Source organism: Scophthalmus maximus, chromosome 1 (genome assembly GCF_022379125.1).
Source record: "Scophthalmus maximus strain ysfricsl-2021 chromosome 1, ASM2237912v1, whole genome shotgun sequence".
In the NCBI taxonomy this organism is placed as follows: Eukaryota; Metazoa; Chordata; class Actinopteri; order Pleuronectiformes; family Scophthalmidae; genus Scophthalmus; species Scophthalmus maximus.
This window is the reverse complement of record NC_061515.1, coordinates 31,539,913-31,551,792: the sequence shown is the minus strand read 5'-3', so window position 1 is coordinate 31,551,792 and position 11,880 is coordinate 31,539,913. Positions and strand designations below refer to the sequence as shown.

The 11,880-nt window shown below is 47.6% G+C and overlaps 2 protein-coding genes across 4 annotated transcripts; one reads left to right on the top strand and one right to left on the bottom strand.

The window, feature by feature from the left end:
- The first annotated feature begins 2,166 nt into the window (after positions 1-2,166).
- Positions 2,167-2,978, top strand: dph3 (diphthamide biosynthesis 3). The gene is made up of 3 exons (XM_035634498.2): positions 2,167-2,366; positions 2,611-2,685; positions 2,815-2,978. The coding sequence occupies exons 1-3, from the start codon at positions 2,259-2,261 to the stop codon at positions 2,887-2,889; spliced, it is 258 nt and encodes an 85-aa protein (XP_035490391.1). The 5' UTR covers positions 2,167-2,258; the 3' UTR covers positions 2,890-2,978.
- Positions 2,979-3,154: 176 nt separating this feature from the next.
- Positions 3,155-11,394, bottom strand: senp7b (SUMO specific peptidase 7b). 3 transcript variants are annotated; one of them, XM_035634486.2, is made up of 20 exons: positions 11,143-11,394; positions 9,952-10,142; positions 9,734-9,874; positions 9,557-9,639; positions 9,355-9,479; positions 9,042-9,261; positions 8,682-8,779; positions 8,466-8,591; positions 8,021-8,054; positions 7,729-7,938; positions 5,652-5,904; positions 5,469-5,585; positions 5,276-5,398; positions 5,126-5,197; positions 4,956-5,032; positions 4,831-4,880; positions 4,117-4,160; positions 3,970-4,038; positions 3,531-3,681; positions 3,155-3,354 (listed from the first exon to the last, which is right to left on the bottom strand). In XM_035634486.2, the coding sequence occupies exons 2-20, from the start codon at positions 10,140-10,142 to the stop codon at positions 3,229-3,231; spliced, it is 2,310 nt and encodes a 769-aa protein (XP_035490379.1). In that variant the 5' UTR covers positions 11,143-11,394; the 3' UTR covers positions 3,155-3,228. The 3 variants fall into 3 exon arrangements, with proteins under 3 accessions (XP_035490379.1, XP_035490366.1, XP_035490373.1); XM_035634473.2 differs by having other exon boundaries at positions 5,105-5,197; positions 11,143-11,393; XM_035634480.2 differs by lacking the exon at positions 11,143-11,394 and adding an exon at positions 10,613-11,124 and having other exon boundaries at positions 5,105-5,197.
- Between the last annotated feature and the right edge of the window lie 486 nt (positions 11,395-11,880).

The following is an 11,880-nucleotide window of genomic DNA, read 5'->3' as shown; positions in this document are numbered from 1 at the left end:
ATTTCTGGTTGTTTTTTCTGTTTTATGGTTTGATTTTAATTCATTTCATTTTAGTTCATTCAAATGTATATTTGTGTTATTTTTATTACATTTTTCTTTATTTATTTGAATATTTTAAATCATTTTATTGTATTAATTTAGCCATTAAACAGTTATCAAGTGAGTAAATAATTAAGTATTTAAAAAATAATGTTTCTTAATTCATTTGTACGGTAATTATTTTTTGGCGAGTGTATGTATTACTTTTAATCACTTATTGATTCATATTTTCGACTTTAATTGATAAATTGTGGTGAGTTGTCGCCCTCTGGTGGACAAAAGCGGGAGAACCAGGTGACGTAAAGAGAGCCAAAATAAGACACCGTAAGACAGGAGGTGAAGAGGTGAATACAAAATAAAACTGGAAATCAATCCAGAAACAAAGGCTACATTAATAAATAGATGACAGACAGACAGACAGATTGATCAATAAATAGACGACAGAAAGATAGACAGACAGACAGACAGACACACAGATGGATAGATAGAAGACAGACATATAAATAGATAAATAGATATATTTATTTCGATTTCTGGTTGGCGAGTGTATGTATTACTTTTAATCACTTATTGATTCATATTTTCGACTTTAATTGATAAATTGTGGTGAGCTGTCGCCCTCTGGTGGACAAGAGCGGGAGAACCAGGTGACGTAAAGAGAGCCAAAACAAGACACCGTAAGACAGGAAGTGAAGAGGTGAATACAGAATAAAACCGGAAATCAATCCAGAAACAAAAGCTACATTAATAAATAGATGACAGACAGACAGATCGATAAATAGACGACAGACAGACAGACAGACAGACAGATAGATAAAAAGACGACAGACAGACAGATAAATAGACTAAAGACAGGCAGACAGACAGATAGATAAATAGACGACAGACAGACAGACAGACAGATAGATAAATAGACGACAGACAGACAGACAGACAGATGGATAAATAGACGACAGACAGATAGACAGACAGACAGACAGATAGATGAATAGACGACAGACAAACAGACAGACAGACAGATAGATGAATAGACGACAGACAAACAGACAGACAGATAAATAAATAGACGACTGACAGACAGACAGACAGACAGATGGCTAAATAGACAACAGACATATAAATAGATATATTTATTTTGATTTCCGGTTGTTTTTTCTGTCAATGGTTCGATTTTAATTCATTTCATTTTAATTCATTCAAATGTATCTTTGTGTTATTTTTTATTATATTTTTCTTCATTTATTTGAATATTTTAAATCATTTTATTGTATTAATTTAGCCATTAAACAGTCATTAAGTGAGTAAATAACTAAAGTATTTAAAAAAAATAATGTTTCTTAATTAATTTGTACGGTAATTATTTTTTTGGCGAGTGTATGTATTACTTTTAATCACTTATGATTCATATTTTCGACTTGAATTGACAAATTGTGGTGAGTTGACGCCCTCTGGAGGACAATAGCGGGAGAGCCAGGTGACATAAAGAGAGCCAAAACAAGACACCGTAAGACAGGAAGTGAAGAGCTGACTACAAAATAAAACCGGAAATCAATCCAGAAACAAAAGATAGATTAATAAATAGACAGACAGACAGACACACAGATAGATAAATAGACGACAGACAGACACACACAGATAGATAAATAGACGACAGACAGACAGACAGATACATAGATAAATAGAGGACAGACAAACAGACAGATAAATTGACGACAGACAGACACAGACAGATAGATAGATAGACGACAGACAGACAGACAGACAGACAGACAGATAGATACATAGATAAATAGACGACAGACAAACAGACAGATAAATTGACGACAGACAGACAGACAGATAGATAGATAGATAAATAGACGACAGACAGACAGACAGATGGATAAATAGACGACAGATAGACAGATAAATATATATATATTTATTTTGATTTCCGAGTGTTTTCTTCTATTTTATGGTTTGATTTTAATTAATTTCATTTTAATTAATTCAAAAGTATCTTTGTTATTTTTTGTCCTTCATTTATTTGAATATTTTGAATAATTTAATAATTTAATTTTATTGTATTAATTTATACATTTAATTTGAGTTGTCGCCCTCTGGTGGACAAGAGCGGGAATAACAAGTGCCACTCTGAATGACGTCATACCCCTGCGCCGCGGCCATCGCTCCGCTGCGGTGAAACGCTCGTTGACCGTTCAGCTGAAGTTTCCGGTGAAATGTCGGTGTTTCACGACGAGGTGGAGATCGAGGACTTTGAGTTCGACGCGGACTCGGACACGTTTTACTTCCCGTGTCCCTGCGGGGACAGGTTCGTCATCACTAAAGTAAGTGGGGCAAGCTAACACGTAGCCAACGGCTAACAGCTGAGCTCACTATCAACTTCCGGGCCGTTTTCACTTGTCTGTGATTTCAAGCTTGAGACACTTTCACTTCATATTTCAAAGTGTTTCGATGAACTCGTATGATATTTCATGACGTCAGACACAGTAAACACTTTGTTGTGGAGTTTGAGTCATTAGAACGTCGTCACGTCACGGTCAGTGAACGCGTCTGCGCCTCTTCCTGCAGGAGGAGCTGGAGAGCGGGGAGGAGGAGGCCACGTGTCCTAGCTGCTCGCTCATCGTGAGAGTCATCTACGACAAGGTCAGTGAACGCACCACACCGCAGGTAACTGTCCACATCCTTGTGGCCTGTAGTGAGAGCAGAGTCGGTCCCTTCAAAATAAAAGGCGAGCTGCAGTTCTCTATTGTAAACCATGTTTTTCTGTTTCAGGACTTGTTCATGTCGGGGGAAGTGATCGATGCTCCGTCGTCTTCAGAGACCAGACTGGAGTGGGTCCGGTCCTGACCCCCTCCATCTTATTTATGCCGAGACACTTTGAAGTTTTCATGAATTCTCAGTAGAAATTTTTAATAAATAAAGTTTTATTTCCAAAAGATGCGTTCAGGTGCTTCCGTTTGACGTCATGCACGTTATGTCTGCAGTTTCAGTGACAGCAGCTGCAGAGGATGACCACGTCGTGTTCAAGGACATGTCTGTAACGTGGGAGATCTGAAGGTTTTGACAAACTGAATATCAGTGTTTCAGTTATCCACCACAGAAGAAGAAGAAATATTTCATATCATAAAGTTTATTACATGTGAAACAATAAAGTATAAAAATATAAATTAGTTATTGCACGTGTGATTATTGGCTCTTGTTCCGGTGCAGCCTCAGGATCACATTGCGGATCTCCTCGCGCTTCTGTCGCACCTGTTGCCTTGGAAACCAGCCGTCCAACCGCAGCGGGAGGTCAAAGTGCACAACGGGATTCTGAGGAGCCAATGAGAATGTGACGCCTCAATCATGTTGATTGATCTGAGATTAAACTGATATTGATCAGATTTCACTTTGAACACGTCACTGAGGACAACAGTCCTGCCACAGATCAATAATTATCACGATGTCATGATGTCATGACGATAATGAGGTCATGATGGTGAGGTCACCTGCAGGAAGCTGTGGACGTACTGCAGCAGGTAGACGCCACAGTCGCTGCTGTTGTCCTGCTGAGGGACTCTGCAGCTGCTGCTCCTCATCGAGTCACGAGAGAAGAGACGGCGCGTCTTCATGCGGACGTCCCACTCCACCTGCAGGTACCTGAACAGTCCACAACATCAGGACCAGAACCCTCTGAACCCCCTGAACAGTCCACACCATCAGGACCAGAACTCCCTGAACAGTCCACAACATCAGGACCAGAACCCTCTGAACCCCCTGAACAGTCCACACCATCAGGACCACAACCCCCTGAGCAGTCCACAACATCAGGACCAGAACCCCCTGAACAGTCCACACCATCAGGACCAGAACCCTCTGAACCCCCTGAACAGTCCACACCATCAGCACCAGAACCCCCTGAACAGTCCACACCATCAGGACACTCACCCTCTGATGAGTCTGCAGACGTCCTCGTGGTCCGTCAGCTTCAGTGAGTCCATGACGAGGATGCAGGGTCTGAAGAAGAGTGAGACAAGGTCACGAGGGGTCAGGAGGTCACAGTGAACCAGGTGAGGTTGTGTTGTGATGACTCACCTCTTCATCACCGTGTCCCTGTGGCGGCCGAGATCCGTGCACTCCTACAGAACACGTAATCAATACAAGGGTTAACCCTATTGACCACAGGGGAGACTAGCGTTGTACAGTAACGTGTAGTAAAGTGCAGTAGAGTACAGTAATGTGTAGTGTTGTACAGTAGAGTACAGTAACGTGTAGTGGTGCATAGTAGAGTACAGTAACGTGTAGTGTTGTACAGTAGAGTACAGTCATGTTTAGTGGTGCACAGTAAAGTGCAGTAACGTGTAGTGTTGTACAGTAGAGTACAGTCATGTTTAGTGGTGCACAGTAAAGTGCAGTAACATGTAGTGTACAGTAATGTGTAGTGATGTACAATAAAGTACAGTAACATGTAGTGTTGTACAATAACATGTAGTGTTGTACAGTATACTACAGTAATGTGACATGATGTACAGTAACGTGTAGCGTTGTACAGTAGAGTACAGCAATGTGTAGTGTTGTGCAGTAAAGTACAGTAACATGTAGTGTTGTACAGTAACGTGTAGTGTTGTACAGTAGAGTACAGCAATGTGTAGTGTTGCTCAGTAACGTGCAGTGTTGTACAGTAGAGTACAGCAATGTGAAGTGTTGCTCAGTAACGTGCAGTTTTGTACAGTAGAGTACAGCAATGTGTAGTGTTGTGCAGTAACGTGTAGTGTTGTACAGTAGAGTACAGTAACGCGTAGTGTTTACTGGAGGTGGTGGTCTCAGGCCTCCTTTTCCCGTCGTTCTCTCTGATGAACCTGTGAGATGACAGACAGGTGAGACATGTGAGACGACAGACAGGTGAGACGACAGACAGATGAGACAGGTGTCACCTGTGGAGCTGTGACATTCTTGGTACTGAACGTCCTCCAGACCCGGGAAGCAGACGACCACCAGGAACCAGTGAGACCTGAAACACTTGACACGTCAACATCTGGATCCAAACATCTGGATGAAAACATCAGATATATGTATCATTTACTCTTGATTGACAGGCACGAACAGGTAGTCCTTCCTGAAGATGTCCATGTGTCGAGTCCACGTCTTCACCCTCCGATGTCTCATGTGACGATCGCTGAAACAACCAGAGTCAAACTTTAGTGATACAACACACGGTCAGCGAGGAGCTCCCTGATTGGACGGTTGGTCTCACGGGAGCGAGGGGGCGTCATCCTCTCCGGGGGCTCGCCGCCTGCTCAGCTGTTTGAAGAAGAAGCTGCTGAAGACGTGACTCCGCTCAGCCACGCAGCCGCCACCGCCTTCCAGGAGGAGGAACCTGGAGGGGGAGGAGTCAGGTGACCAGAGGAACTACAACTACAACACCACAGAAGAAGTGTGAGACTGACTTGAGGTAGAAGTCGATGATGACGTCATTGAGGAACTGGCCGGCGTCCAAACAAGCCAGGTCCTCCTTGTTCACCGTGATACGCCCCCTACAAGGCGCCGCCGGGTACTGGATCAACCTGCAGACCAAACAAAGGGTTTAATCAAGAACCTTCTCCAGGTCACAGGTCAAACACTTGACTCACCGAGCAGGAAGCGGCTGCTGCTGCTGACCGGACGACCAGTGACCCAGCAGGCTGAGGAGGTGCTGGTCCAAAGGAGGAGGACATGTGTGGAGGAGCAACAGCCCGTCGGTCCAGTCCAGAGGGGATGAGGAGGACGAGGAGGAGGAGCGTCCCTTCTGGTACTCCTCCATGTCCAGGATGGAGGCCAACAGGGCGACCTGGAGCTGCTGCAGCTGCTCCGTCAACACCAACAGGAGGAAGGAGCACGACACACCTGAGGAGACCAGGAGGAGACAGGGATGACAGGAGGAGACAGGGAAGAGACCAGGAGGAGACAGGGATGGCAGGAGGAGACAGGGAAGAGACAAGGAGACAGGAGGAAATGAGGAGTCAGGAGGCGACAGTGAGGCCAAAGGGAGGACACAAGGAGGAGTCAGGAGGCGACGAGGAGGAGACATGTAGACAAGAGGAAACAAGGAGACAGGGAGGACACAAGGAGGAGTCAGGAAGCGACGAGGAGGAGTGAGGGAGGAGACGAGGAGGAGACAGGGAGGAGACGAGGAAGAGGCATGGAGGAGACAAGGAGGAGACGAGGAGACAAGAGGAAACGAGGAGTCAGGAGGACACAGGGAGGCGAAAAGGAGGAATCGGGAGGAGACAAGGAGGAGTCAGGGAGGAGACGAGGAGGAGACATGGAGGAGACAAGGAGACAAGAGGAAACGAGGAGTCAGGAGGACACAGGAAGGCGAAAAGGAGGAATCAGGAGGAGACAAGGAAGAGTCAGGGAGGAGACGAGGAGGAGACATGGAGGAGACAAGAGGAAACGAGGAGTCAGGGGGACACAGGGAGGCGAAAAGGAGGAATCGGGAGGAGACAAGGAGGAGTCAGGGAGGAGACGAGGAGGAGACATGGAGGAGACAAGGAGACAAGAGGAAACGAGGAGTCAGGAGGACACAGGAAGGCGAAAAGGAGGAATCAGGAGGAGACAAGGAAGAGTCAGGGAGGAGACGAGGAGGAGACATGGAGGAGACAAGAGGAAACGAGGAGTCAGGGGGACACAGGGAGGGGACACGGAGGAGTCAGGAGGAGTCAGGGAGGAGACAGGAGGAGACAGGAGGAGTCAGGGAGGAGACAGGGAGGAGTCAGGGAGGAGACGAGGAGACAGGAGGACACAGGGAGGCGATGAGGAGGAGACAAGGAGGAGTCAGGGAGGAGACGAGGAGACAGGAGGAGTCAGGGAGGGGACAGGGAGGAGACAGGAGGCGACAGGGAGGAGTCAGGGAGGAGACAGGAGGCGACAGGGAGGAGTCAGGAGGCGACGAGGAGGGGACACGGAGGAGTCAGGAGGCGACGAGGAGGACACAGAGAGACAAGAGGAAACAAGGAGTCAGGAGGACACAGGGAGGCGATGAGGAGGAGACAAGGAGGAGTCAGGGAGGAGACGAGGAGACAGGAGGAGTCAGGGAGGAGACAGGGAGGAGACAGGAGGCGACAGGGAGGAGTCAGGGAGGAGACGAGAAGACAGGGAGGAGTCAGGGAGGAGACGAGGAGACAGGAGGAGTCAGGGAGGAGACAGGGAGGAGACAGGAGGCGACAGGGAGGAGTCAGGGAGGAGACAGGAGGAGTCAGGAGGCGACAGGGAGGAGTCAGGGAGGAGACGAGAAGACAGGGAGGAGTCAGGGAGGAGACGAGGAGACAGGAGGACACAGGGAGGCGATGAGGAGGAGACAAGGAGGAGTCAGGGAGGAGACGAGGAGACAGGAGGAGTCAGGGAGGAGACAGGGAGGAGTCAGGAGGTGACAGGGAGAGACAGGGAGGAGACAGGAAGAGACAGGAGGCGACAGGGAGAAGACAGGAGGAGTCAGGAGGCGACAGGGAGGATACAGGGAGGCGACAGGGAGGAGTCAGGGAGGAGACGAGGAGACAGGGAGGAGTCAGGGAGGAGACAGGAGGAGTCAGGGAGGCGTCAGGGAGCAGACGAGGAGACAGGGAGGAGTCAGGGAGGAGATTTGATCAAGTTGATTAGTGTTGAACTAACATTTCTTCTGTTAACACAAGTGATCAATATATAATCAATATGAATATAATCAGTGTTCACCTGAGGGGGCGGGGCTTCCTCTCAGGGCCGACAGCTCTCGCTGCAGTAGGTTGGCCTGAGCGTCCGTCACCCAGAGGAAGAGCAGCGAGGGGGCGGGGCCTTCCCACCCGTCCAGTAGATCCCCGCCCTGAGCCACACCCCCGTCCCAGACGCCGTAACCATTGAGCTGTGACGCCACCACCACCACGTCCCCCTCCTCCCCCCCCGACACTGACACAGAGCAGGATGAAGATCGTCACGTCTGACGTTGTTAATAAAGTTTGAGAAGATTGTGGTTGGTAAGTGTTTTTACCTTTAACAGGAATCATGAGGCCGTTTTCATTGATCTGCGCGCACACACACACACACACACACACACACACACACACACACACACACACACACACACACACACACACACACACACACACACACATACACACACACACACACACACACACACACACACACAAACACACACACACAATTAAACAACAACAGCAGCTGGGGATGTTTAAAAAACATGTGTTCTGTGTGTGTGTGTGTGTGTGTCTGTGAGTGTGACTGTGTGTGTGTGTGTGTGTATCTATGTGTGTGTGTGAGTGTGTGTGTGTCTGTGTGAGAAATGAGGTCAAAGTCTTGGATACGGATCTGAGATGCTGACACATCCAACAGCAGCAGCCTGACATTGAACACATCTCTGTGCTCCCCATTGTCTTTGACCTCACATGAACTCACATGAACTCACATGACCTCACCATCATCTTCCCGTGTGCGTGTGCGTGCGTCAGGCCGGCGTGCAGCGAGCTGAACTCTAGCTGCAGGAACGGTGGCGGCGGTCTGTCGTGCCCTCCCTCAGGTCTGCGGGCAAGCGTCTGTGGAGCCTGTCAGATGAGACGCAGGTACACGGTCATCATGGCGCTGTGACCTCACACAGATGTTTGATCATGTGACCTCTAAGGGGCATGTCCTACCAGTGGCAGACGAGACTCCTCCTCCTGCCTGCTGCTGCTGCTGCTCTGTGATGTCATCACATCCTCTTCCTCCTCGTCTTCTTCACTCGACAACAAGACTGAGGAACAATATAACAGCTTGACATGGAAATATGACATGATATATGACATGTCATATATGACAAAGTTCTAGAAAAAATAGTAATAGAAATAATATTTCATTATTTTAATCATCATTTATAGACATCGTTAATTAGAGCTTCCAGTAACAATCATGTTATTACATGAATCTACTTAATGAACTTCAAGCTGAAAACAGTTTTCAGCCCACTAGAACCTGACCAGTTCTGTCTGGTTCTGACTGGTTCTGCTCAGACTCACTGGGTTCTGCTGGAGTTTGTTTGTTCAGTCGAGGCTGCGGGTCGGACTTCCTGTCTCTGTCCTCTCTCGTCCCGTCCTCCTTCTGGCTTGTGCCTGTACTGGTGCTGGTACTGGTCCACGCCGGCCTGTCCAGACTCCGCCTCCAGACAGAGGAGATTGGCGGTCTGTGGACGAAGGTTTTGGTCGGAGACAGGAAGTCGTCCTCTGACGAGTTGTGGTTCTGCGTCAGAGAAAAACGTTGTCAGGATGAAGAAGAACTTTAATATTGAATATTCTTCATTTATATTTAATAATCTGTCACTGTATTCTTCACCTCCCCCTCAGCATCGTTTTGCCTCGTCCTCTGTGTTCTCGCTACCAGACTCCCAGCATGCACCTCACCTCGCAGCTCCGCCAGAGAGTCCACCGTCACCACGGAGACGGAGCCAGTGGACGAATCTGGAGTCAAAATATTAACGGTCAGATACTGATGATCAATCATCACCGTGTAGTTAATGACCATGCGATGACATCACCTGAGGGGTCGACGCTCTTCTTCGGTGGTGGAGACGGATGCTCGGCGCCCAGCAGCCGGTCGGACGCTCTCTTGGGACGCCACCTGGTGGACGAGAGGTGAAAACATTTCAGAATTATTTTATTCTTCTTCTCTTCATGTTCAGACTCGTGACGCTCGGCGACCTCAGTGACCTCACCCGTTGGAGGTCGAGGCCGTCGCCCTCCTTCTCTGTCCCGACTGTGGTTGGCTCCTCCAGCTTCCTGGTGCTCTGTGATTGGCTGCCGACGCCCCCCCTCTGTCGGGGCTGTTGAGTCCGAGCAGCGTTTTCACCTGATCCCTGAACACACGTGTTAGAACAGCTGGTGATGGTCTGCTACGATGACGTCTGCCGACTGCAGGGGGCAACTCACTAACCTCCTTCTGTCTGTAGACCAGCCCGCTGCGTTCCCAGCATGCACCCTGTCAGCTCCCCTCCTGCCAGACTGAGTCCCGTAATCTTGAGGGGCGGGGCCTTGGAGGTAGGACAGTGGTGACTGCAGGTGCGTGTGGGCGGAGTCAAAATCTGATGACAGTTTCTTCTTAGGGATTTTGAACTGAGACGCCATCTAGTGGACAAACAAAGAAACACACGTGACATCCCCAACTCAACCTGTCACCTGTCTGTCAAAAGAGCTCAGCACTGACTCCGCCCCCTTTAACGGCTCCAGTTCAGGAAGTGAATTTCCCATTGGTTAATTTTCTCAATTGACGTTTCATAAAACCTTTATATAAAGAGTTTTAATCTTGAACCAGACAATCAGATACGAGATGAATGTTCACCATCAAATGTTTTATTGATTCTTAGAAAACATTGATTGTAACACAGGAGAAAAGTCAAAGGTACAAGACGAAGCAACGACTCGTCCTATCATCTAACGACTTTCAACAACATTTTATCTTCTTCTTGACTTTAACCTTCATCATCATCATCATCATCATCACTGTAGAGTTTATATAGTTGACCAGAGTCTCGTGAGCGTATAAAGTGAATAACCACCGTACAGTTCAGTGGCAGCAGCAGGAACCAGGAACTTACACTGCGTTCACTTACATCCCGGAGCTCGTGGTTACTCCGACTCAAGGAGGCGTTCGAGTGTAAACCTCCGACTCGCAGGTCTGTGATGTCGAGTTCTGAGGTTTAATGGAACGCCCCTGACGCTCGAGCTCCAGTACAATGGAACGCAGCATCACTCGCCCACATGAAGTTGACGTGTGTAGTAAGAGTTTCCACCAATCAGAGACGTGCATGTCACACTGCAGGATTGTGGGTGGGGACGTATTTCTCGTTCTGCTCGTCTTGAACCAGGTGGAGTTCATACGAACTTCTACAGGTTCATGTTTCATCGAGTCACGATCTCACACCTGGACAGGTGAGTCAACCTCGGATAGTTACCACATGACGGATAATAATCAAAATGTCAGTGGAGAATATGAAGATGAATTTTCATGACGGAGTGTGATCACGTGTAAACGTCTCTTCAGTGACGTCACTGAGGGACGTCTCACCATGTCTCTGCTCAGTGTTTATATCAAACTACACCATGACGTCAACAGGAAGTTACTCACGTCTCCCGCGGAGCTAAGCTAAGCTAGCTTCAGGCTAACTCGTCTTCTCCTCGTGAGGCTCGTGCGCTCTCCGGCGGCTCATGTGGCGGGAAGCGCGCGCTGTCCGCTCGGTGACAAGATGGTTCTCACGTGTCACCGTTCATCTGCATCCGTCGGTTGGTCCGTCGGTTTGTTTGTGTCTGAGCCGGAGCCGCGTCCACCCGCTGCCTGCCTGACCGGAAACACGTCCCCTCCACCGCGCTCCGTCATATCCGGATACATACAGACAGAAATATATGTACATATTTATGTATATTTCATATAGTTGTATATTTCATATAGTTACAGATCTGAACTTAAACCTCATCCATATACCAAAGGAACAATAAACTAATGTATAAAACAAGAGTGTTTAAAATCTAATATTACATAATTATGAATCTGTTCATCAAATACATGGACCAGAGACTGAAACACATTGATTATGTATTGATTAGTTTCATATTGTTTACGTGTGTGAATGTGTCTGTTGCTCGGCAACATGCAAACGTCTTCACTCATGATCATCATGCATATTATTTTGATCTTCTTCTGAGATGACGTCATCCTGTACCACGTTGTTAAAGGTTAACGATGAGGTCACTTCCTGCAAAATAATAATAACCCTTCAAAAATGAATTCAATGAAATAAATTAATCTCAAACAACTTCATTGGAACATTCGCTGACTGTGAACAAAAGGGGGCGCTGTGGTACCACC